The sequence below is a fragment of the Neophocaena asiaeorientalis genome, unplaced genomic scaffold (assembly GCF_003031525.2).
Source record: "Neophocaena asiaeorientalis asiaeorientalis breed wild unplaced genomic scaffold, Neophocaena_asiaeorientalis_V1.1 scaffold345, whole genome shotgun sequence".
Classification (NCBI taxonomy): domain Eukaryota; kingdom Metazoa; phylum Chordata; class Mammalia; order Artiodactyla; family Phocoenidae; genus Neophocaena; species Neophocaena asiaeorientalis.
Window position 1 is genome coordinate 2,508,795 of NW_020175181.1, and position 26,494 is coordinate 2,535,288.

The following is a 26,494-nucleotide window of genomic DNA, read 5'->3' on the forward strand; positions in this document are numbered from 1 at the left end:
TTTTTTTTTTTTCCTGGGTTTTTTTTTTTTTTTTTTTTTTAATCTGAAAGAGAAGAGAAAAGAAAAGAATTAGGGGAAGGATAGTTGAGAATTTTCCTGAAATAAGCAAGGAAGTTAGTTCTCTTATAGGGGAGTTTGATTAGTTCCAGTTAAGAACATGTTAGTGACAAGCACAGTGATCTCTGACTTCTAAATTTAAGGAGCATCCAGAGAAAAACTGACAGGAGTTTTGCTGGCAGAAAATGAACTTACACAAGAAGTTTTGACACCTAGATGCTTTGAAGTAACTGAGAGCTGGAAGTTAAGACATTAACAAAAAGATTCAGGGGAAGTGAGGGTTACTTAACACTTAGGTGTAGTATAGAGACTTTCTGGAAACATTTCTAGAGCCTGCTTTCTTTCCTTTAGTCTTTACTGTGGGATTTACTTAACTTCTGCCTGCAGACTTAGTCTAGCTCTGGAACACATTGCTTCCCTGACAGGGCTAATGAGGGTCCAGACGTTTTGCTGCACTAGCCTCCTGACCCTGTTTAACTGTGACCTAAGGTCTGCGCAGCACCAGGGCTTGGGGACCTGTATTCTTTCCTGAGTCCTGGAGTCGTCGTGTTTGCCCTGGAGGGGATGATGTGGCACAGTGGAAAGAGAATAGGCTTTATTGTCAGATTGGTTGCCTACTCCACGAATTACTAGCTTTGGAATGTTAGGCCAAGTTAACTAACCACTTAGGCTCTAAATTTCCTCATCTGATTCTGCCATTCACATTCCTTATTTGCTCCTCAAGCCTAGCACAGTCTCATCTTTTCATTCTAGTTTTTTTTAAGAGTAATGGTTTCCAAAGTGGGAGGCGTGCAAAATGATCTTCTAGGCAGGGTATAACAAGAAAAAAATGGGCAATTAACTTTACTAATATTTAAATCATAGTTTGACACTTTACTCCGTCTGTATGTCTGAGGGTATGCATCAGGTACGGAAAGTGAGGTAACCTGAAGGGAGGATCATGGGCACGCCACAACCTGGAGGGGCCGACAGTGTGAGCCTCCTTATTTGTTTGCTTACATTCTATTTGGACATATTACAGTTAACCTCTACCTGGTTTAGGGATCTTTCAGATTATATTATCTGATTTGCATGAAATGAAGCTTGCTGAATGAATAGACAAAGGGCTTAAAAAGATTCCTGCCAAGAATCTGCGGATTGAAGTTTCAGATTCAACTGAAGACTGAAGTGCTAATGCAAGGACACATGAACAGCAGGAAACAAACGGAGCTGGTACTTCTATTTATATTATGAGCTTGTTTTCAGTCACATGCAAAGTACAAAACAATAATGGTCTAAGCAGATTGAAAAGGAATCACTAAAAAAAAAACCCCCAAAAACCTTAACATTGTTAAAAATACTATTTGATGTATGGGTTTATATATACCATTGAGTATATTGTGCCTTAAGGTATTTGCTTAATGATATTATGAGGCTAATATGGTCAGTTGAGATATTTTAAAATGAAGCATTCCGAATATGAAGACAAACTTACTGAGCTTTTTTCAGTGATGATTATAGTTGTGTGCTAATTAATATCTTTTATTTTTTTTGCCTGCGTCAGGTCTTGGTTGCGGCATGCGGGCTCTTCGTTGTGGCGTGCGGATTTCTCTCTAGTTGTGGCACGCGGGCTCCAGAGCGTGTGGGCTCTGTAGTTTGAGGCACTTGGGCTCTAGGTGAGGCGCGCGGGCTTAGTTTCCCCAAGGCATGTGGGATCTTAGTTCCCCGACCAGGGATCAAACCCATGCCCCCTGCATTGGAAGGCGGATTCTTTACCACTGGACTACCAGAGAGGTCCCTGATTAATGTCTTAAAATTTTATTAACTTAATGATATATTTTTGGAAATTTCTTTGGAGATTTCTTACTTCAGGAGTAAAAGACAAAAAGCCATAAACTTTTCTTCTTCCTGTTTTAGTAAAACTGGCTGAAATAATACATAGACAAAAATAACAATTTTAGTTTGGTGACAAACTAAAAATCCATCCTTTGTTAGCAAATACTGTTGGGATACTCGTAGAAGACATTGCTGAGGTTTTGAAATAATAAATATTATACCAAGTTATGGAGTTTGTGAGCGTTTCTGTATATTTCGATAAAAGTTCAGAGGTTATGGTTTTTGGTGTAGTCCATTTTAATAATAAAATGTATGGAGACCTGCCTCTTTAACCCTCCAGACCACTAAAGGAAAGGTTTACCAGAGAATATACTCTAATGACTTAAAATTTTATCATGAAATAGGGCATATAAAGCATAAAGAATAATACAGTGTACCCAGAACCCAGCCTAATAAATAAATCGTAGCTAATAGAGTTGGTATTCCTCTGCAGTCACATTATTCTACTTCCATCTCCAGAGGACTTGCTTTTCTGAATTTGGTGATGCGTGTTTTATGTGCACTTGTAAAGAATTTGTATTTTGTCATTATTGGGTGGGTTGTTCCACAAATGTCAATTAGATCTAGTTGGCTGATGGTGAAGTTGAGTCCTTCCATATTCATCTTGACTTTCTATGTGTATTGATCATAGAAGAGTGTTGAAGTCTCCAAGTATAAGTGGATTTGTCTCTTTCTCCTTTCAGTTCTTCAATTTTTGCTTATTTTTAAGCACTGTGGTTAGGTACAGAGACATTTAAGATTATGTCTCATTAAAGAATTCTGTATGTTACAGGCCCGACAATACAATTTTATAGATATTGTTTTATCTATATTGTATTAAAAAGCAATTGTTTTTTAAGTCAGTTAAGAGAATAAAGGAGAAGAAATATGTAATTGTACTGTCTTTAAAAAAATGAACTTTACTTTTTTAGAACAGTTTTAGATTTACTGAAAAATTGAACAATAATAGTTTCTATATGTATCCTACACCCTGTTCCCTCTGTTATTAGCATCTTACATTAGTATGGTTCATTTCTTGCAGTTAATGAACCAGTGATGATACATCATTATTAACTAAAATCCATACTTTCTTCAGATTTCCTTAGCGTTTACCTAATGGCCTTTTTCTGTTCCAGAATCCCATCTAGGATACCACATTACATTTAGTTGTCATCTCCTTAGACTTCTCTTGGGTTTGTCGGTTTCTTGGCTTTTTCTGGTCAAGTTTTTGATGAAACTTGACACTTCTGAGGAGTATTGGTCAGGTATTTTGTAAATTTTCCCTCAATTGAGATTTGCCTGATGTTTTCCTCATGATTAGACTGGGTTTATAGGTTTTGGAGGGGAAGACCACAGAGGTAAAATGCCATTTTCATCACATCGTGTCAAGGGTCCATACTGTCAGCATAATTTATCACTGTTGGTGTTGTACTTGATCACCTAGCTGAGGTTGTGTTTATCAGGTTTCTCCACTGTCAAGTTATTTGCCCCTCCCCCTTCACCTCTTTGGAAGGAAGTCACTGTGTGCAGCTCTCACTTAAGGAGGGAGGAGTTATGCTCCACCTTCTTCAGGGCAGAGTCTCCATGTCAATTATTTGGAATTTTTCTGTACAGGATATTTGTCCTTCCTTCATTCTCATGTATCAGTATCAACTTAAGGATATTTAATACTACTTTATTTTGTTGCTGAAATTTTTCCAACTTTGGCCATTGGGAGCTTTTTCAGTTAGCCTCTGTGCCCATTTGGTATACCCCTATCATATGGTTTTGTTCCTCCCAGGACTTCTTTACTTTCTGTACTACAAGATGCTCCAGGCTCATTGTGTATATTTCTTGCCTCAGGCATGTCTCGGAGGAGCCCTAGTTCCTTTTATTGAAGAATGGTATTATAAACAAAAATTTGGCCACTAAGTGTGCTGAGTGCTTTGGGATACTTTTGTTTCTAGGCCCTCTCAGTTGACAGAGCAAGGACATAAGTGTGCTGAGTGCTTTGGGATACTTTTGTTTCTAGGCCCTCTCAGTTGACAGAGCAAGGACATGTATATGTGTATACTAATGCATATACACATACCTACAAATGCTTTTATATGTAACTATCCATATATCTATATCGAGTACACCACGAATGTATACTGATGTCTCCAATTGTAATCCATTCCATTACCACCTGGATCATTATAGCTTCTCACCTTGCTTATCTGTAACCTCACACTTCACCATCTGCCATCTGTTTACTTAATTGTGCAGTTATGCATACATGCATAGCGGTATTAGAATTCTTAACCCATAACCTGTGGGAAACCAGAGTACAGTACTTATATATATTTTATTTTGCCTTTAGTTTTAACAGACTCTGTTCACTTCCAGTGTTACTTAGGTTACTATACTTTCCCCCCACCCTGTTCAGTGAGGCTGTTCCATACATTTGTAATACAGTTAGATTGTTTTGTTATATTCTCCATTTCGTTCTGGGGTTCTTTGATCCCCTAAAGGATTAAAAAAATTTTTTTTACATACATTAAGGTTCACTCTGTGTTGTAATTTTCTTTTGGTTTTCACAAATGTGTAGTGTCAGTGTCCACCATTACAGTATCATGCGGAAGTTTTATCACCCGAAAACTTCCCCTGTGCTTCACCTATTCATTTCTCTTCCCTTCTTCCCAAATCTCTGGCAACCACTGATTATTTTACCATTTGTATTGTTTTGTTTTTTCTAGAAAGTCATAAAATTGGAATCGTATAGTATGTAGCCTTTTCAGACTGGCTTTTTTCACTTAGCAATACGCATTTAAGCTTCAAGTTTTTTCATGGCTTGATAGCTTATTATTTTTTTTTGATAGCTTATTTATTACTGCTGAATAATATTCCATTTATGAAAGTAGTAGTTTCTTTATTCACCTACTGAAGGGCATCTTGGTTGCTTTCAGTATTTGGCAGTTGTGAATAAAGCTGGTATAAACATTTGGGTGCAGGTTTTGTGTGAATATACATTTTCCACTTAGTTGGTTAAATACCTAGTGCAATTACTGAATTGTATGGTAAGACTATGATTAGTTTTGTAAGAGACTGCAAAACCGTTTTCCAACCAGGCTGTCTGTGCATTCCCACTAGCAATGGATGAGAGTTCCTGTTGCTCTACATTCTTGTTATCATTTGCTATTGACAGCTTTTTGGATTTTAGCCGTTCCAACAGGTGTATAGTGGTATCTCGTTGTTTTACTTTGTAATTTCCTAATGACAAATGCAGTTGAACCTCTTTTCATATGCTTACCATCCGTATAATTTCTTCGGTAAGGTGTCTGTTCAGATCTTTTGATCATTAAATTTATTTATTTATTTTTTGGCTGCGTTGGGTCTTCGTTGCTGCGCATGGGCTTTCTCTAGTTGCGGCTAGCGGGGGCTACTCCTTGTTGCGGTGCATGGGCTTCTCACTGTGGTGGCTTCTCTTGTTGCGGAGCACGGGCTCTAGGTGCGCGGGCTTCAGTAGTTGTGGCACTCGGGCTGAGTAATTGTGGCTTGAGGGCTCTAGAGCACTGGCTTAGTTGCTCCGCGGCATGTGGGATCTTCCCGCACCAGGGCTCAAATCTGTGTCCCCTGCATTGGCAGGCGGATTCTTAACCACTGCACCACCAGGGAAGCCCTGATCATTTTAAAATTGGGCTGGTTTTCTTGTTGAGTTTTAAGAGTTCTTTTCATAATTTGAATACAAGTTCTTCATCAGATATGTGTTTTGAAAATATTTCTTTCACTCTGGGGCTTGTCTTTTCATTTTGTTCATAGTATCTATTGCAGAGCAGTTAATTTTGATAAGATGCAGCTTATCAATTTTTCCTTTCACGAATCGTGCATTTTTTTCAGTTTGGCCTTGGGCTTGGGTCATTAAATAATCTTTTCTAGGAACCTAACAGTTTCAGCTCCTTTCAGATGGAAGAAACTTTGCTTACATTCTCATAGCTAGGACTCTCGTCTTCTTTCATTTTGTAGACTAAAGCTGTACTCTGGTTCTTCTTCGTTTTTTAAATTTTACTTTAAAGATGTTAACTGTTGCATTGTTCGCAGAAGTAGATAGTTGGAAATAATTGTCAACAGTCAAGGCTTGGATGAATGATCGTGATAAAATTCCATTCTGTCATTCAAAATTGTGGTTTTGAAGAGTATTCAGTGACATGGAAAGGTGTTCAAATATATTGTTAAAGTTTTCCCCCACCTTTTTTGAGCTATAATGACAAATAAAATTGTATATGTTTAAAGTGTACAACATAATTTGATAAATGTATACATTGTGCAGTGATTACTGCAATTAAGTTAATTAGCTCATTCTTTTTTGTGTGTGGTGGTGGTGGTTTAAGATCTACTCTCTTAGCAAATTTCAGATATACAGTGGAGTATTATCAACTACAGTCACCATGCTGTGCATTTGATCCCCAGGATTTATTCATCTTGTAACTGAAAGTTTGTATGCTTTCTATTTCCCCATTTCTCCCACCCCCCAGCCCCTGGCAGCTGCCAATCTACTCTGCTTCTATGATGAGTTTGACTTTTTTTGGTATTATTAGATTCCACATATGAGTGAGATTACATAGTATTTGTCTTTTCTCTGTCTGACTTATTTCACTTTGTGTTCTGATTATTTTTAATTGGGTGGAATGAAGCCCCTAAGTAGGGTGATCAGGATCCTGTGAAGATCAAACACGTTTGAATAAATGTACCTAGTAGATTTCACAGGATGAACCACAGGAAGAAGGGGTTGCAGAGTCCTGAGATCATGGCATCAGAGAATTTTATTTGTACATTCATGTGGACAAAGATTTTTGGCAGTTGAAATGGGAAAAAAGGGTGGATGTGAGAGTGATTATGAGGAAGGAAATGGCAGTGTTTGAAATCAGAGTTTAGTATGTGAAGTGAACGATAAGGAGGTGTTGGTTACTTCTAGATTATGAGGCTCAGAAAAGGCAAAGTGCCAGGAGTCCAAGTGGAAGGAAGAAGAGACATGTGTTTACATTCATGTAACTGTTGATCTTTAAAGTTATATCAGGAAGACAAGGACGTAATCAGGTGTGGTAGTAGGGTCAGATCTTTGTTGAGTGTGGACTGTTAAAATCATAATTACAAAGATGGAGGTATGAGTATCCATGGAGCACTGGAATGGAGTCAGGCTAAGGCCTGGGGAAATCATTTATAGTAATCTTAATTTATGTGTACCCCATACATTTGGATTTTATGAAATCTGAACTATAAGCTTGGTTGAAATGAAAAGACTTAATATTTTAGTTTGAGTTCTATCAGAAGCTGACTCTTAGACAAGGATTTGCGTGCAAGTATTTTGTTTTGGAGGTTATCCCTGCAAACATCAGCAGGGGACCGGGAGGTGAGATGGGGAAGGGAAGTTAGCAGATAAGGGTATTGTTATCAAGCAAGTTACCACTGTGGGTGACAGAAGCTTATTCCCACTGGGGAACTCTAGGAGCCTGTGTAAAACATGTCCTCAGATTTATACCCTTTTAGGGGGCAAGGTAGGTAGAGTATATACCAACTAAATCAATCATTGGTTGAGACTGTTTCTAGGGAGTGGTAAATTTATAGCATTTCAGGCCTGACATGCAAGGAACAAAATGGACTTCAGAGGTCAGAGGAAGCCTCGTTTCTCTGTTTAAACAGACAAACAAACAAACAAAATGCAGATGCTGTCAGTCAGTATAGAAGGATTCAGTAAAGGCCAGGAGATATGGGGAAGGGGAACACCCTATTAACTGTTTCCTTAATACTTGCTCTGCAGTTCTAGCATCTCCAGTTCATTTTCTCTAGGCCACCAAAACCCGCATGCCCAGCTTAAATGAGCCAGTCTAGCGGCATATTAGGACTGGCGCCAGGTGTCCTTTTCAGAACATTAAATCCTGGGTCGTGGGTTGAGTACCGCCATGTCAACAAACTTTGTCTTACTTTACACTTGGCTCAAGTTCAGCACTCTCAAGGTCCATTCCCAGGTATGTTCTTCCAGTTCCTGTTAGTGCATATCATCAGGTCCAGCAGCTGTTTTGATGAATCAGCCCTTTTCCATCCAAAGCAGGGACAGTACCTTCCCTTTCTGATGATGTAAGACTTGCCCCTAGTTATTAGCATAGAAGCAGTGAGGGAGGTAGAAACAGATCCTGAGGAGGGTCAGCATCTTTCTAGGCATGCATCTCAGATGAGAACTTTGCATAGTCTTTAGGCAGAGGAGACTGCCCTTGTAGCAAGAGCAGAGAGCCACTTCTTCAGGCCTATAGGGTTCAGGGGAATCTTGGCTGGACTATGAATTCAGTCTTCCTTGTTAAGCTGCCTACTTTCATAAACAGAATTTGAGCCTGATTTTTAGCACAATCTGCTCTCAAGTTGTGGGAGCTGAGGGTTCCTTAAAAAGTGCTGCCATGGAGGTCTCTGGCTCTCACAGCATGCTCTGAGTTGGTACTTGGCTGATTTAAGCCTTGACATTTTCTTTCTTCTGTGCATCCGTCCTACTTAACAAAAGCTCAACCATTTAATTGTCTTTAAAATTTCCAGTCCTCCTGTCTCTCTCAAATGCTAAAGCTATTGTAGAAGCCAATTATCTTCTTCTACCTGTGTCCCTTACTAGCTCCACCACTTCATGAGTCCTTAGTACTATCCATGCAGCAGCACACCAGGGGTTCTCACCAAGCTACTTACAGCCAGCACGGGGATCCTTGTCATCTGTTGGCGAGTGATCCACTTACAGAATTCAGCTTGAAGGTCTGTTTTACAGGATCAAATCTGTCTTATTTTGGGTTACCCTAGAAGCAAGTGCTCTATAAGGGCTCAAATGCAAATTAAAAAAAAATTTTTTTTTTTTTAGATCCTAGGAAATACTGGTAGAAGAGTGGAGAAGTTAGACAGATAAGAAGTAGCTAATAAAGGATTTCTTATCAGGCACCATGGGAAAGCCAGACGTGTAGTAATGCAATATTAATTACTATTGCTTTAGGTTGGGTTGGCATGCTTTTACTTAAAGGACCAGATGGTAATTATTTTAGACGTTGCATGCCAGATGCTCTCTGTTGAAAACACTCGACTCTGCCATTGTAGCATGAGAGTATCCTTAGACAATACATAAATGAATAGGTTTGGCTGTGTCCCAGTAAAACTTTATTTGCAAAAACAGGTGGCAGGTCAGATCTGGTCCAGGTACTATAGTTTCTCTAGCTTGCTGACGCCTGCTTTACGTGCTCTCTTGCTTCCAATGCCACAGTAATCACACATGCAGATGTGGGCTCTGAAGTGGCATCGGCAGTACTTGTAGTTTCGTGGTCATCCAGATGATCTAAAATATGTTTATATTAATTTTTTTAAAGATTAATCTGGAAATAAAGACAAAATTTAGAAAACTGTAATGAAAAACTTAGGGATCTCCAGGAATTCATAGTTCTACTTTGAGAAAAAGTGATTTAAAGAAATAGCAAAAGTAGAAGAAGTATATAATAAATGATATATATTATAAAGGACATTATGATTCTCTGTTTTACCCTGTGTTTAGCATTTAAAATTTGTATTACCCAGTGGGAGACCAAGTTTGGGGACAGGGAGGAGGCTTTTGAATATCTTCGTTTCATTATAATTATAGGCTCCTGGTACCAACTCTTGTTTTTTTCTCTAGGACCTAGATTTCATTAGATGTTTGCTGTTTCTGGTTGCTTTTTCTTTGGCTTACTTTCTTTCCGTTTAAAACTGTTTCCTCTTGGGGGCAAATTGTTAGGTAACCATCACGTACATTGAAGCCTATTTGGTAACATTTCAGTGATCTAGGAAAGGGATAGTTTTTTTTTTTTTTTTTTGCGGTACACGGGCCTCTCACTTTCGTGCCCCCTCCCGTTGCGGAGCACAGGCTCTGGACGCGCAGGCTCAGCGGCCATGGCTCACGGGCCCAGCCGCTCCGCGGCATGTGGGATCTTCCCAGACTGGGGCACGAACCCACGTCCCCTGCATCGGCAGGCGGACTCTCAACCACTGTGCCACCAGGGAAGCTCGGAAAGGGATAGTTTTAATGATCAAAATATTAATTGCAGAATGGTAAGGAATATATTTACATTTTAAATTTTCTTTAGGATATATTTATAACTAAACTTTCAGCAGGCACTTTGCTTTAATAGATATGTAATTTGTGTAGTCACCATTTAATTCGTGATTCTAACGTATTCGACAATGTTATATAAATCACTCCATGATTTACAGCAGTTTAATCTTCTTAGGGATATTTAGCTTATGCTATTTGTTTAGATATTTTTTTCTTCATAGAGTAAGGCGAAGTTTGGCTGAGATGTCACAGATTTTGCATCAGTAGGGTCCATGCAATGGGCTATTGTGTTCTAGCTTTTTAAGCATAGAGATTTGAAAATATGCATCTGGAGGCAAAAATTATGAAAGAAGTTTAATGAAAGGGTTGGGATTTTACTCTACCGCTTCTGAGTTGTGTGTCCTTTAGCAAGTTAGTGTTCTTTTCTAGGCATCTGTTTCCTAATCTGTAAAATGGGGATAATAATAATGCCAGCACCCAGAGTTATTGGGAGGATTAAATGAGATAATGCATGGAAAGAGTTTTTTCTTAAACAAAGTGACTGGCATAGCCAAAGTCATGTGATTAAAAACTTACATTTAGGAGTTCTTTGAGTTTGTGGATGAATACCTTTTTTGTTTAATACTTTTTAATATAAAAATAAAAGATTCTATTTATACCTTTTATGTATAAGCTAATTATCCTGATGTTCTTTATTATAGCCTTTCATTATAATTATTATCTAAATTATCTTTAGTAACATGTTTATCTATGTAAAGCAGTAGGAATATGGGGAAAATGTCTCAACTAATCCAGGACTCTGCAGAGAAAATAAAGTTAGAAATAAGACATGGCCCCATATTTTCAGCACAGGAAGCAAGTGTATGAGCTCATTTAAGTATTGACTTTATAATATTTTAGAAGCTATCAAATAAAGGAACAGCAGTTTGTTTTTTTCTGTATCGAGCTTCTACTTTATTTTTACTGATATCCTTTTAATGTATGCATACACAGCTTGGTTTCTTGTACCTCTTCACAACAGACTGATAAGCACTTGGTGGAATTGTCAAATTACACATTGGTTTATTGTATCCTTCTTTGTCTCTAGGATGATTGAGGAAAGTGGGAACAAGCGGAAGACCATGGCAGAGAAGAGGCAGCTGTTCATAGAAATGCGTGAGTCCTGAGTGCTTCTGGAATCCTGTTTGTATGTGTGGGAATGTTTTTTTTTTTTTTCCCCTGATCAAGTCATAGCATTAATCATAAGTTTTATGCTACAAGCTTTAGAAAGGGAAGAATGGGAGTTAAAGAATCGTACAGTTGGAGGACACCAAGCCAGAGCATATATTTTAATTGAATTGACTTGAATTGCTTTCTTCAAGGTCATAAATAAAAAGGCAGAAATGTTACCTAAAATATCTGTGAGTTTAAGGCATGCCAGTCAATTTAGACTTCTTGCTGTAACTCCACTGTTACCATGAGATTGCAGGTGGTGATAAGTAATTAACACATTATATTGTGTAAATTACCTTACACTAGTTAAAGATTCTAAGGTAGCGAGGACTAAGTGTTAGGAAACACTTAGAGCTGTAGGAAAAAGTAAAAGCAGGAATGTGTACTTTGGTATATTACTTTACTATATACCCTTTGAAATCTTCTGTTAAAAAATTCTTACATTGATGTATTCTTATTTATTCTCATATATTCCTATATTCTTATATGTTTCTTATATGAAACTCAAACAAAGAAAAAGATGGCCAGGAAGAGTAGGGCAGTTCCCAGTATTTGAAGGATTGTTTTGCGATTGCTTGTCTGTGTGACCTTGACCAGTGCATTCACACTTGGTGGACCTCAAATTCCTTAGCCAGGAAATAAGGTTATTAGTTGTACCAATGATTGTGAAACCTTTTAAAAGCACTGTGCTCCTTACAAGGACCTTCAACATGAGTGTCATAAAATTCATTCTGCTTGGCTGAAGCAAAGTTGCAGAATTCTAGAATTCTACCTACCACAGAGTGAAAATCAGCAGATCAAGTCTCAGAAGACCCTTCCAACTATCAAGCTATTTTAAGTCTTTAGAGTCTTAGTAATGGGAGGCAGAGTTTGACTCAACTCAGACCTACGTTGTCCTGCCAAGCATAGCCTAGATAACTGTTCGTTAAAGGAGGAAAGGAAATTTTTGGCATTGGTTAGGCAGTCGGTCTGGGTGACCTTTAAGGACTTTTGTAGCTCTGAGTCCCTAACTGCTAGTCATCTAAGCCAGACGGCTTGGAGTCACTTCTCTCCACCTCACCTTTCACCTCCAAGGAAATGGCACAGTGCAGCTGGGTGTTCCCTCAAAAGTGAGTCTTGAATCTGTCTGTTCCTCATACCTTGATGGTGTTGAATCCAGGCTCTGCAGTCAGACTGCCTGGGTTTGGATCTAGGCTCCCTCACTTCCTGGCTGTATAACCTTGGACAAGTTACCTTCTCTCTCTGTGCTACAGTTTCTTCATCCATAAAATGGGAATTGTACCTCCTTAATAGAACTATCATGAAGATTAAATGAGATAATGTGACTAAAGCACTTAGCACATTCCTTTCCCAGATAAGTAGTTATTTAATGTGGCTAGCTGTGTTTTTTTTTTAATTCCTCTTTTTTTTTATTGCGGTAAAATATACATAAATCATATTTATTTTAACCATTTATAAATATGCAGTTCAGTGGCATAAGCTGTGTTTATTATTAATATTTTTATCCTTGTTACTTTTCTAAACTAAAACAGTCGGTTTCTGATCCTTTCCTTCAGTCTTGGCACTCTCAAATCGGTGATCTCTGATGCTGCCAGATTGAACCCAGATTTCTTCTAGGTTACTTCCTTCTTAAATCCCTTCAGGGCTCGTCATCACGGTCCTGAGAAAGCCCAAGCTCTGCAGTGTGCCAGATGAGGCCCTTCTGGACTCTTTTTCTTGGTTCCCAGTTTCCATCACATGCCTTGTGTGTCATTTCCCAGCAGTTCTGAACTGGCTTTCCCCAAGATAGATCGTGTTTTCCATATTCCTGTGCTGTTGCTTATGGGGTTGCCTTCACCTTCATCTGGCTTGTTGTTCCTGCCTACCCTTCCAGACTCAGCAAAAGGACCATCTTTTCATTTAATTTTTAACACATTTACTGAGAATCTGTTACATTCCGGGCACCATTCTAGGTGCTAGGTTTATAGGGGAGAACAAAACACAGTCCCTGACTTCACTCATACCACTTACATTTTAAAAGGGAAACTGACAAAAATGGAAACCAAATAAATAATAATTCCTCATACTAAGAATTACCTGGGGTGCACTCACATGGGCATGTGAGAGAGCATGACTGGGGTAGATATTTGAAGTAGAAATTGGGTATTCTGCAAAGAATTGGGTTTACAACTTAGTGAATGTTATCACTGACACACTAACTTCATATAAATTACCATTCTCTGTAACAAACTCAAGGATATGAACAGTCTGGGAGATGTTTGGTGGGTATGGCTTCTTGAGCCTCCTCTATTTCTTCACAGGAGGTATTGCATTGGTGGCAGTGGTATCTGCTGTGGGAAGCCCCACTCTCATTTCCAACATCACCCCAAATCTGCGTTATAATTACTTTCTGAGGATGCAGAAATCACCATTTGCCAGCCTTATGACTTGGCCCTATCATCTAGGTATTGGGTTGATTTTAGTATGTCAGTTTTGAATCCAATGATCTTTCTCCACTCTTTCATTAGTCTTAATGGTTAGTTTAGACTTCTGCTTAGGTAGGTAACTACATGTACATCATTTTTTAAAAAGACTTTATTTTTTTAGAGTAGTTTTAGGTTCATAGCCAAATGAAAGAGGAAGAAACAGAGCTATCTCATATATACCCCCTGCCCTGGCACATGCATGGTCTCCCCCACTATTAGCACCTACACCAGAGTGGCACGTCCATTACAACTGATGGACCTACATTGACACATCATAATCACTCAAAGTCTATGGTTTACATTAGGGTTCATTCTTGGTGGTGTACATTCTATGGAACTGCATTATTTTTAAAGAAAGGCCATTTTGACTCTTATTTTTGCAATCCCTATACCTCTTTTTCATGACCTACTGTACTGGTTAGGACCTCAGATATTGTATTTAAGAGTTGGGAAGATAGCAGGCATTCTTGTCTTGTTTTTGACTTGAATGGGAATGGATGTAATATTTCACTATTAAAATGATATTTCTTGTAGGTTTTGTACCCTTCATCAGGTGAAAGATCTACTTTTTTGTCCTAATTTACCAAGAGTTACTACTGTTATTTTCTTTAAATCACGAATGAGTATAGAATTTTATCAGTTGTTTTCTGCTTCTCTTGAGATGATACAGTGAAATATAATGTATTTCTCCTTAACATACATAGTTCTGGGGCCAGCAGTCTTTTTCTTAAAGAGCCAGAAAGTAAATATTTTAGGATTTGCAGGCCATATGATGAGTTCTCTGTCATAGCTACTCAACTCTGCTGTTGTAGCATGAAAGCGGTCATAGGAATTTAATAGTTTAGATAGATAGCTTGTGTTTTTTATCTTGTGTTACCTTTACTGTTGTGCCTTTCAGTAGTATTCTTAAGCCTTTCTATTTTTAGACAGTATGTTTTAATTTCCTATTTTGAACAGTGATGAAATCAGTTTGTTCTTTCTTTGCTTAATATTTTATCTTCTGGACTCTATAAGCACCATGAAAGTAAGAATCACATGTATTTATCACGGTAGCCCCAGCAATTCAATAAATATTTATTAAAGGAGGAGTAGAATAAATTATGTACAAATAATTTGATAGTTTACGATTTTTACATGATGTAACATTACTAAGAAAAACAAAGGGTGATAATCTCTCGACTCTGGTGCTAAAGTAAAAACTTTCTAGATGAGTCTACAAAATACTTGATGCCAGGCCTCCATGCTCAGAGATTCCAGAATTTTTCCTTTTCCAGAATTTTGTCACTTTTATTGGTCTTCTCAAGGAACTTTGGCTTTATTGGTCCTCTCTATGTATCTTTGTTTTCTATGTCATTATTTCATGCTATTACGTGGTTTATTATTTTCTTCTTTCTACTTTAGGCAGTTGTATTTTTCTTTTTCTAATGTAGGCCATTTATTTTCAGACTTTTTTCTTTCTTATGTAAGCATTGAAGAATATACTTTTCTGTGATTTTCTATTTTTGTATTACATGTGTTCTGATATATACTATTTTCATTATCAGATCTCTGTGTTTTCTAATTTCTGTTGTAGATTAATGAGAAGTATCCTTTTAAATTCGTAAATGAATGTCTGTTTTAATAATAAAGATATTTAGCTTAATGGGATTATGGGTCAGGGAGTGAGGGATGTTCTAGAATCTTTGTATTTGTTGATATTTATATGTTTTTCTAAATATTCCATGAGTGCTTGAAAATCATGTGTATGATTTCTGTGTTATCTAGATCAAGCTCATTATGTTTTACTAAAATCTTTTTGTCTTTTCTGATTTGACTGCTTGATCTTAATTACTGGAAGATGTTAAAAATCTCTGCTTTGATCATGGATTTAAAATTTCCCCCCTGTAGTTCTGTGTTTTGAAGCTTTTGTTCTTAGATGCATATATATTAAAATGTTTTATCTACCTGGGAAATTGAATCTTTTATTATTATATAGGTAAACTTTTTTTTTCTAGTAATGCTTTTTTGCTTCAAAGTTTGTTTTGTTGTATATTAATATATCTATACCAGCTTTCTTTTTTTTTTTTTTTTTTTTTTTTCCAGTCCCCCAGCCTCTCACTGTTGTGGCCTCTCCCGTTGCGGAGCACAGGCTCCGGACGCGCAGGCTCAGCGGCCATGGCTCACGGGCCTAGCCGCTCTGCGGCATGTGGGATCTTCCCGCACCGGGGCACGAACCCGTGTCCCCTGCATCGGCAGGTGGACTCTCAACCACTGCGCCACCAGGGAAGCCCACCAGCTTTCTTTTGATTAGCATGCCTAGTACACTAAATATCTTTTTTATTTTAAATTTATTTTTTATTCTGTTAACATCTTTATTGGAGTATAATTGCTTTACAATGGTGTCTTAGTTTCTGCTGTATAACAAAGTAAATCACCTATACGTGTACATATATCCCCATATCTCCTCCCTCTTGCGTCTCCCTCCCACCCTCCCTATCCCATCCCTCTAGGTGGTCACAAAGCACTGAGCTGATCTCCCTGTGCTATGCGGCTGCTTTCCACTAGCTATCGAATTTACATTTGGTAGTATACATATGTCCATGCCACTCTCTCACTTCGTCCCAGCTTACCCTTCCCCCTCCCCCGTCCTCAAGTCCGTTCTCTATGTCTGAGTCTTTATTCCTGTCCTGCCCTGAGGTTCTTCAGAACAATTTTTTAATTTTAGATTCCATATATATGTGTTAGCATACGGTATTTGTTTTTCTTTTTCTGACTTACTTCACTCTGTATGACAGACTCTAGGTCCATCCACCTCACTACAAATAACTCAATTTCGTTTGTTTTTATGGCTGAGTAATATTCCATTGTATATATGTGCCACATCTTCTTTATCCGTTCATCTGTTGATGGACACTTAGGTTGCTTCCATGTCCTGGCTATTGTAAATAGAGCTGCAATGAACATTGTGGTACATGACTCTTTTTGAATTATGGTTTTCTCAGGTTATATGACCAGTAGTGGGATTGCTGGGTTGTATGGTAGTTCTAGTTGTAGTTTTTTAAGGAACCTCCATACTGTTCTCCATAGTGGCTGTATCAATTTACATTCCCACCAACAGTGCAAGAGGGTTCCCTTTTCTCCACACCCTCTCCAGCATTTGTTGTTTGCAGATTTTTCAGTATATATCCATTTATTCTTTAATTTTTTCCCCTGTATCCTTATGTTATATATATATCTCTTGTAAACAGCATAAGTTAGATTATTTTAAAAAATAACCAAAACAACCATTGTGACAATTTGGGCTTTTTCACTGAAGACTTTATTTTGTTTAACCTTTTTTTTTTTTCGGTACGCGGGCCTCTCACTGTTGTGGCCTCTCCCATTGCGAAGCACAGGCTCTGGACACACAGGCTCAGCGGCCATGGCTCACGGGCCCAGCTGCTCCGCGGCATGTGGGATCTTCCCGGACCGGGGCACGAACCCGTGTCCCCTACATCGGCAGGCGGACTCTCAACTGCTGTGCCACCAGGGAAGCCCTGTTTAACCTTTTTTATGAATACTGATATGTTTCATATTTCTTCCATTTTATTTTGTACTTCAGTTTTGTCCTTTCTCTGTTTTTTTTTTCCCTGCTTTCTTGACTTCTATTAGATGAATTGAGCTTCCCTCCATTCTACTTTTTCCCTCTACTTACTTGTGAGTGGTATGTTCTCTTTCTGTTCTTTTTGTGATTACTTCAGAAATTTTAACATCAATTAAAATGAAGCCCAAATGGATTAAATGTAAGGCCAGAAGCTGTCAAACTCTTAGAGGAAAACATAGGTAGAACACTCTATGACATAAATCACAGCAAGATACTTTTTGACCCACCTCCTAGAGAAATGGAAATAAAAACAAAAATAAACAAATGGGACCTAATGAAACTTCAAAGCTTTTGCATAGCAAAGGAAACCATAAACAAGACCAAAAGACAACCCTCAGAATGGGAGAAAATATTGGCAAATGAAGCAACTGACAAAGGATTAATCTCCAAAATTTACAATTTACATGCAGCTCAATAATAAAAAAACAGACAACCCAATCCAAAAATGGGCAGAAGACCTACATAGACGTTTGTCCAAAGAAGATATACAGACTGCCAACAAACACATGAAAGAATGCTCAGCATCATTAATCATTAGAGAAATGCAAATCAAAACTACAATGAGATATCATCTCACACCAGTCAGAATGGCCATCATCAAAAAATCTAGAAACAATAAATGCTGGAGAGGGTGTGGAGAGGAGATCAGCTCGGTGCTTTGTGACCACCTAGAGGGGTGGGATAGGGAGGGTGGGAGGGAGGGAGACGCAAGAGGGAAGAGATATGGGAACATATGTATATGTATAACTGATTCACTTTTTTATAAAGCAGAAACTAACACACCATTGTAAAGCAATTATACTCCAATAAAGATGTAAAAAAAAATGAAGCCCAAATCATATCAATATTTATAACTTTGTTCAAAGTAATACAAGAATATTATTAGAATGTGTTTGAGTACCTCCTTTATGAAATATATGCTCTTTTTTGTATTATCTTTTGAACTCCAGAAATTAGACTTTATTTTTATCTTGTGTAATCCATTTTTGTTTTATCCAACCTATTTGGTTATCACTTTCTTTGTTTGCCATTATTTACAAAAATTTAAATCCAGATCTTGGTGGAGCCAGGTACGTGTCACAGCCATTTCCTTTTGAGGGATTTTAAAACTTTTTTCCTAGTTGACCTGCTGAGAGAGTCACCCTTCAGTGATCTTGGTTTTATCTGTACCTTCCTCTCTGCTGGGACCTCTGGCTTCATCTTTGGTCCCTAGGGTTTTTAAGTGTACTGCCAAGAAAAAAATGAGGAAGTCATTCGTGTTCATATTTGTTGCTTATTCAGACTAATATTTTTTTTGAAAAAAAATTGTTTTCCTAATTAGAAGTGCTTGTGAAAGTTTTTAGACAATTCAGACATGTTACTGTACTTACGTTTATTAGATTTATAATCTCTTCTCCCCTTTCTCCTTCCTTCCTCCTCATCTCCCCAGTGAGATTCGATTTTCAGCAAAGTACATTTACTTCCTTATCCCTGTCATTAGTCTGCTGAGCACGTCCATCAAATCCTGTGGCTTCCTGGAACACAGTTTGGAGTGCTCTGCCCTACCTGAGGAAAGTTAAAAGCATCAACATGTTTACACAGGAAAAGGAATTGGCTTCCCCACTACTTTTATCATCTCCCTCCATGAGCCTTTCCTTGCTAGTGTCTGCAGTTGTATATCCTTTTGACATAACTTTGTAAGTTTTTGGGGAAAAGCCTTTTTTATATCAGACAACCCAGAACTTCCCAGTTTTCAGTTATTTATTCATTCAATAAATATTTAGGTGCTAGTTTTATTGTGTTCTACTTTGGGACATACAGTAATGAGTAATACAACAGTAAAATGGTCTCTGCCTTCACGGATTTTGTTTTCCTGGAAGTGGGAACAAGGGATGATAGCACAGTAGGAGCCATGATGAGGGACGCAAGGCGGGTTCAGGAAGGAATCTGGGAGGAAGTGATGTCTTGGCTGAGTCAGCCCAATAATGTGGTGAAGGAAGGGCTGGGGCACTATCACTTACCAAGGCCCAGAGGTGACGGGACCCGGTATGTTTGGGTAACTATAGGTAGTCCAGACTGATTGGAGTTGAGTGTGAGGTAAAATGTGAGAGGTGCGTGAGCTAGACCTTTAAGTTGAGTTGGGTAGTCCTATGTTTCCCAAAACTAGCTTGATTATAAGACTCTTTAGGGGCATTGGTTAAGAATGAAGATTCCAGCTTCCTCCCCTGGAGGTTTTGATATAAGCTTCTGATACAAACAGATACAATAAAACCCTTCCATTTGACTCTTTGCTTTCCTTGGGATTTGGTTATACTATAGAACATTCATATCCCATTCTCATGAATAAGGAGAGCCATAAAGTGCAAAGAAGGCTTAATCCTTTCTTATCCTTTCCCTATCTTTCTCCTGTACCTCTTGGGTACTCAGTGTCCCATTGGTTCCCTGTCTGTTCACGAATTTCACTGGGCTTTCTAACTGGGGCCAGAGTTCTGCCTGGATATTTAGTTAGGGCTCTCTGTATCATTTCTTTTCTTTTCTAAAATTTAATTAATTAATTAATTTCTGGTCGTGTTGGGTCCTCATTGCACGCAGGCTTTCTGTAGTTGCTGCAGGCAGGGGCTATTCTTTGTTGTGGTGCACGGGCTTCTGATCGCAGTGGCTTCTCTTGTTGTGGAGCATGGGCTCTAGGTGCGCGCGCTTCAGTAGTTGTGGCACGCGGGCTTTGTTGCTCCGCCGCATGTGGGATCTTCCCAGACCAGGGCTCGAACCTGTGTCCCCTGCATTGGCGGGCGGATTCTTAACCCCTGCATCACCAGGGAAAACCTCTGTAATTTCTGGGTGGGCTTGAAACATTGTCTGACATTAGTATAAAAATGACATTTTATTGTATTTCTTTTAATGAAATATTCTTTTTTTTTTTTTGCCATACGCGGGCCTCTCACTGCTGTGGCCTCTCCCGTTGCGGAGCACAGGCTCCGGACGCACAGGCTCAGTGGCCATGGCTCACGGGCCCAGCCGCTCCGCGGCATGTGGGATCCTCCCGGACCGGGTCATGAACCCGTGTCCCCTGCATTGGCAGGCGGACTCCCAACCACTGTGCCACCAGGGAAGCCCAATGAAATATTCTTGAAATGAATGATAGTGAAGAGTAATCATTTCTAGTTCAGAATTCCCAAAGTGATATTCCAGTCATTTCAGTTTCTTCACTGGGGGCTTTTCTATTTTGTATTTGCCAAACTACCATATTTTCTGATCAGGAAATTAATGTGACATTTACATAGGGGAAGTATTAAAAAAATGAAGGCTATTCTTAGGCACTGTATGAGGATTCTCCTTACATAAATTAGGGAAGATGGCTGCTTCAGAAGAAGGGAAACATATGGGAAGTTTGGTTGAATGTTGGTACAATAATATTTTAATAAAGTTCTAAGGTTATTAATTATATCTTAACTTTTAGAAATTATGTTTGGATTTGGACTGCTATTAGATTTTTTAAAAATGATGCTCTGGCCAGGACTTCTTAGAATTTCTGAATCCTGTAACATCCCTCTGCTCTCTCTACATTTTCTTCAATACATTTAGAGTGATGTATTTTCACAAGGATCAGACTGGCAAAGGGAAGCAGAGTGATACTTGATTCTTGACTAGTTCCTGAAACTTCAGTGTAGAGATTTCTGGCAAACTGGTCTGAAGCATTTGGAGTTTCCTATTTTCCTAAACTAGTTAGCTTTGGACTTGTGTGATATCTGCTCTATTTCATCTTTTGTGGTGACAAATCTGACTCTGCCCTGGAGAAGGAGTCTGAAAAGAGTGAGTTATACCAGGTGCACTACCTTTTTTCTGTAGTTACTTTTCCACTAGCAAGCATTGCCTAATGAATACCCTGCAAAAAGTCTTATCAGTCAGATTAGTAATGTTTCTGTTTGATCAGATGGGGGTGGAATTTTCCTTTCCTAGCTGTTAACATTCGTTTTATCAGTGTTTCTCATTAAAATATTTCATAGAAATAAATGTTTAGACATTAAAATTACCTGTAGTGATTTAATGACAGGTTATTTATTAAATGTTCTTGGACATGTGTTGGCATTCTTTCTTAAAATTATTGGTTTGGTTTTGAATAATTAATGTTTAATGGTTCCAATTTAAAATATATAGGCTGAGATAGTAATATAGAAACTAAATGAGTGAAAGAAAATCAGACTGAATAAATTTAACAAAAGAAGTGTAAAACTTATACTCTGAAAACTACAAAACACTGTTGAAAGAAATTAAGGAAGACTAAATAAATGGAAAGATATCCTGTATTAAAGGATCAGAAGATTTATCATTAAGATGTCACTATTCCTTAAATTGATCCACCAACTCATTGCAGTCCTCATAAAAAGACTGGCTTTTTTGAAGAAATGGATGGGCTGATCCTAAAATTCATATGGAAATTCGACCCAGAGTAGCCAAAACAGTCTCAAAAGAGAACAAAGTTGGAAGACTCACACTTCCGAATTTGAGAACTACAAAGCCACAATGATCCAGATTGTGTGGTACTGGCATAAGAATAGACATATAATCAGTGGGATAGAATTGAAAGTTAAAAATTAAACCCATACATCTGTGGTCACTTGATTTTTCACAAGGATACCAAGACCATTTAATGAAGAAAGAATAGTATTTTGAACAAATGGTGCTGGGACAAGTGGGTATCCATATGCAAAAGAATGAATTTGAACCTCTGCCTCATACCGCATAATAAATTAACTAAAAATATAGCCCTAAATGTAAGATCTAAAACTGTAAAACTTTTAGAAGGACACATAGGTATAAATCTTCATGAACTTAGATTAGGCAAAGCCTTCTCAGGTATGACATCAAAAGCACAAGTGACAAAATAACAGACAGATATATTGGATTTATCAAAATTAAAACCTTTTGTGCCCCATTAGATACGACCAAGAAAGTGAAATGACTACTCAGAGAATGGGAAAAAAAAATTTGCAAATCATATATTTCATAAGGGACTTGTATCTACAACATATAAAGTACTTATAACTCAATTAAAAAATGGGCAAAGTGACTCATAGGGGGAACAGGTTTCTTTTTGGAGATAATGAAAAACTGACTGTGGTGATGGTTGCACAACTAAGTTGAATACTTTAATGGATGAATTATATTTCAAAAAACCTGTTATATTAAAAAAAGAAAATAGGACTATAACGTGTATGTATAGAAGGGTAGAAATTTTGTGAGAACCAGGTGATGGAGGAAATAATTTTAATTGTGACATCAAGGTAAGGGTTGATTGAAGTGAGATTAAGAGAAATCTTTGCTTCACTTTTTGGTCAATAAATATTACTTTCACCAAAAACCTGGAAAAATCTTTCCTTTTTTTTTCTATGAGCAGAAATGAAAGATGACTGTAAATATTGGTATAAGATAATTTGTGCTGGTTCACTTTGCCTTTTTTGAATCAAAAGTTGCTGCCAGATCTTACAAAGGCAGCATAGGTGAAATAAAAAAACTCACGCTGGAGGCCAGAGTTCCCTAAAGTGGCCTTAAAATTCAAGACAGCAATTCCCCCCCCACCCCGGTACGCGGGCCTCTCACTGTTGTGGCCTCTCCTGTTGCAGAGCACAGGCTCTGGATGCGCAGGCCCAGCGGCCATGGCTCACGGGCCCAGCTGCTCCGCGGCATGTGGGATCTTCCTGGACCGGGGCACGAACCCATGTCCTCTGCTTCGGCTCTCAACCACTGCGCCACCGGGGAAGCCCTACAGCAAATTTTGAAATGAAAACAAAGTTTGATTTATAGATTCATATAATTTAGGCTTTGTTCTAGTTACTGTGGCTATATATTACCTATCCCCAAACAGTCATTTATTTTGTTTATACCTTTTTTGGGTCTAAAATTAGAACAGCGTCCAGTGCTTATGTCTTGACTTTCCTGCATGATGTCTCAGGCCTCCATTGGAAGACTCAGAGACTCAGGGCTGGATCATTTGTTGCCTTGCTCACTTACATGTTTGGTAATTGCTATTGACTTTCAGCTGATGGACTCAGTTTCTCTGGGTATCGGTGTCTCTGTGTGGTTTCTCCATATCAGCTAGTTTGGGCTTCTTCACAACAATGGTGTCCAGGTTCCTAGGGCAAGCATCCTGAGAGAGTGAGAGCACAGACAAGCTGTCCCACATTTTATCGCCCACCTTCAGAAGTCAGGCAGTGTTCCTCTGCCACATTCTATTCATTGAGGCAGTCACAGTGTCCTCAGGTGCAGGTGGAGGGAAATAATCTTTAGTTCTTGATGGGGAGGGGCAGCATACTAGAGGCACATAAAAATACTGGTCTGGAAATACTGTTGTGTCCCTTTTTTGAAAAACACAGGCTGCCACAGACCTGGAAGGGGAACTTAGAGATCAGCTGGTCCAGTTCCCCCTTTTATAGATGAGGACACTGAGGCTGAGAAGAAGGAATGTAACATGGCCACGGTCATGGCCTATGGTTGGTGGTCAGACTGGGGCTGGAATTTAGCTTTCCTGACTCTGGGCTAGGGTCTTCCCTACTATACCACTTTTTTTCATTTTGCGGAATACATAGTTCATTCACTCAAGTCATGAGTGGTCCTCCCCTCAGAGTTTTCTTAGGCTAGCAGATAGGATGATATAGGCAAAACTGCTGACATCGTGCTTGGCATGGAGTGGGCACGCAGAAAGCATTTTTAACCCTTCTTCCCCACTTTGTGTTTTATCCAAAGAGGGCCTTGTTGACATGTTGTGTATAGACTGTGCCAACACAATGGAATAGAGTCACTTCCCCAGCATGTGGAAATTAAATGGTAAATCTAATTGAAGATTTTTTATTTGCTCCTTTTCAGGTGCTCAGAATTTTGATGTCATACGACTATCAACTTACAGAACAGCTTGCAAATTGCGATTTGTGCAAAAACGATGCAACCGTAAGTCATTTCTACTCATTTCTATGATAGCTGGATAGAGCTCTTGATAATATAGAAGATTTTAATGTGTTTTAGTCATATTGTAATGTTAATTGAATTATTTTGTCTTAAGTGTTTATCAGAATATAAGCTTTGTAATGGAAAGAGCTTGTTAATTTATTCTGGGTGTCCCTCAAAATATTTAAGAAACTCAATAAGGTAACTAGTTTTGAGATTAATTAATTCTTTATTTTTTAAAAAACGATTTATTTATTTATTTATTTATGTCTGTGTTGGGTCTTTGTTGCTGTGCGCGGGCTTTCTCTAGTTGCGGTGAGTGGGGACTCCTCTTCCTTGCGGTGCGCGGGCTTCTCATGGCGGTGGCCTCTCTTGTTGTGGAGCATGGACTCTAGGCACACGGGCTTCACTAGTTGTGGCATTTGGGCTCAGTAGTTGTAGCTTGCAAACTCTAGAGTGCAGGCTTAGTAGTTGTGGCACATGGGCTTAGTTGCTCCGCGGCATGTGGGATCTTCCCGGACCAGGGCTTGAACCCGTGTCCCCTGCATTGGCAGGCGGATTCTTAACCACTGCGCCACCAGGGAAGTCCCAAGATTAATTAATTCTTTAAATGGGAGAATTGATTTCTCCTTGTCACTGTTTTTAATACAAAGTTTTATGTAAAGTTAATACAGTTTATCAGCTTCTGGAGAGAAAGAAAAACTAATAATTTGGTAAATGCATAATGAAAGTTAACTTTCTTGTTTAAACTTAATATAACACAAATCAGCCTTTTCTATAAGCAGTTGCTTCCACAATTGCTACTTATAAAATACGTAAATTAAAATATTTGTAAAATGCATATAAAATCTTTCTTAATTTGTGTGCAGATGGACTAACTTAGAATTATTGTACTTTTCTCAGATATGTGTGTGTGTGTGTGTGTGTGTGTGTGTATTAATGAAAAACTGTTTTGTGTAATGGAAAGAACATTAGCCTTAGAATGGGAAAACCTGTTTTACTCCAGGTTTTGTTTGTCATTTATTATAAACCCGTGACCTTGGACAAGTCACTTTATATTTAAATACTTCTACACTACTTTAAGTCCTACTCAAAAATCCTACCTTAAAATTCTCTCCAAAGAGTTTACCATACCATCCTAGACTGAAGTCATGTTTCTTGTCTGGTTTCCCAAAGCATTGTTTTCAAATTATGGGTTGTGACCTGTTAATGGTTCCTGAAACTGTTTTGGTGAGCTGTAGCCAGAATTTAAAGCATGTAATGGAGAAAAAAAAAGAGAAAGAAAAAAAAGTCAGAACGTAGCTTATGTGGTAAAGTATTTTGTGAAACGTGTTTTTTATATATCTAGAGGCGTGTGTGTGTGTTGATTTAAATATATTTGCATGTTGTTGTCAAAAAGTTTGAAAACCGCTGTCCTACAGGAACTACCATTTTTATACTTCTTCCCATAATTATTCTTGGAACACAATAGTCTATGTGTGGGCTGAGCCAGGCTAGTGGCATTAGTAATATAAAGTAAAAAATGCATTGTTCTAGCAGTTTTATTTTGTCACATATGATTCTTCAGCCCACCTGAAATTTTTTTTACTCCAGATTATAAGTAGGAGTCAGATTTCATTTTTTCCATATATATGTTCAGTTGACCCTACACTATTTATTGAAAAGACCATCCTTTTTCTTCATTACTAAAAAAATCTTTTTCTCATATTCATTAGGAGAAATGTACAAGAATGTTCATAGCTGTGTCCATATGTGAGAGGATCTGCTTTTGGACTTTTTGTGTTCCATTGGTCTGTTTGTCTATCCTTATACCAATAATCACTGTTAGAGCTTTATAGTATGTTCTGGGTACTTTTGTTCTATTTTACTTTTTAAGATTGAGACATTCTTGGCCTTTTTACATTTATTTTCACACAAATTTTAGAATTTGCTTGTTAATTTCTACTAAAAATGAACAAAAACAAAGATTTGTGCTGGGATTTCTTTCCTTCATTTTTTTTTTAAAAGTATAATTTACGTATAATAAAATTCATCCTTTTAATGTATAGTCCTATGGGATTTTGTTGGGACTACACTGAATCTGTAGATCAAGTTGGGGACAATTGATGTATTTCCAGTGTTGAGATTTCATTTCTGTGAACCTGATATATCCCTCCATTTATTTAGGTCTTTAAGTTTTGCTAATTTATATATTTTTTGGTAGAGATGTTGCACATCCTTTATTGGATTTATTCCTGAGTCCTGGTATATATTTAGAAATACAGTGACTTTCATATCTTGATTTGTACCTAGCAGTCATTC

The 26,494-nt window shown here is 38.1% G+C and overlaps 1 protein-coding gene across 1 annotated transcript in view; it reads left to right on the top strand.

The window, feature by feature from the left end:
* DTNB (dystrobrevin beta) overlaps positions 1-26,494 on the top strand; it is a 235,471-nt gene that overhangs the window by 16,310 nt on the left and 192,667 nt on the right. Inside the window, exons 2-3 of the mRNA XM_024764484.1 lie at positions 11,064-11,131; positions 24,116-24,196. Coding sequence (XP_024620252.1) covers positions 11,065-11,131; positions 24,116-24,196 — 148 coding nt within the window. The 5' untranslated portion in view covers position 11,064. The remainder of the gene's footprint in view (positions 1-11,063; positions 11,132-24,115; positions 24,197-26,494) is intronic.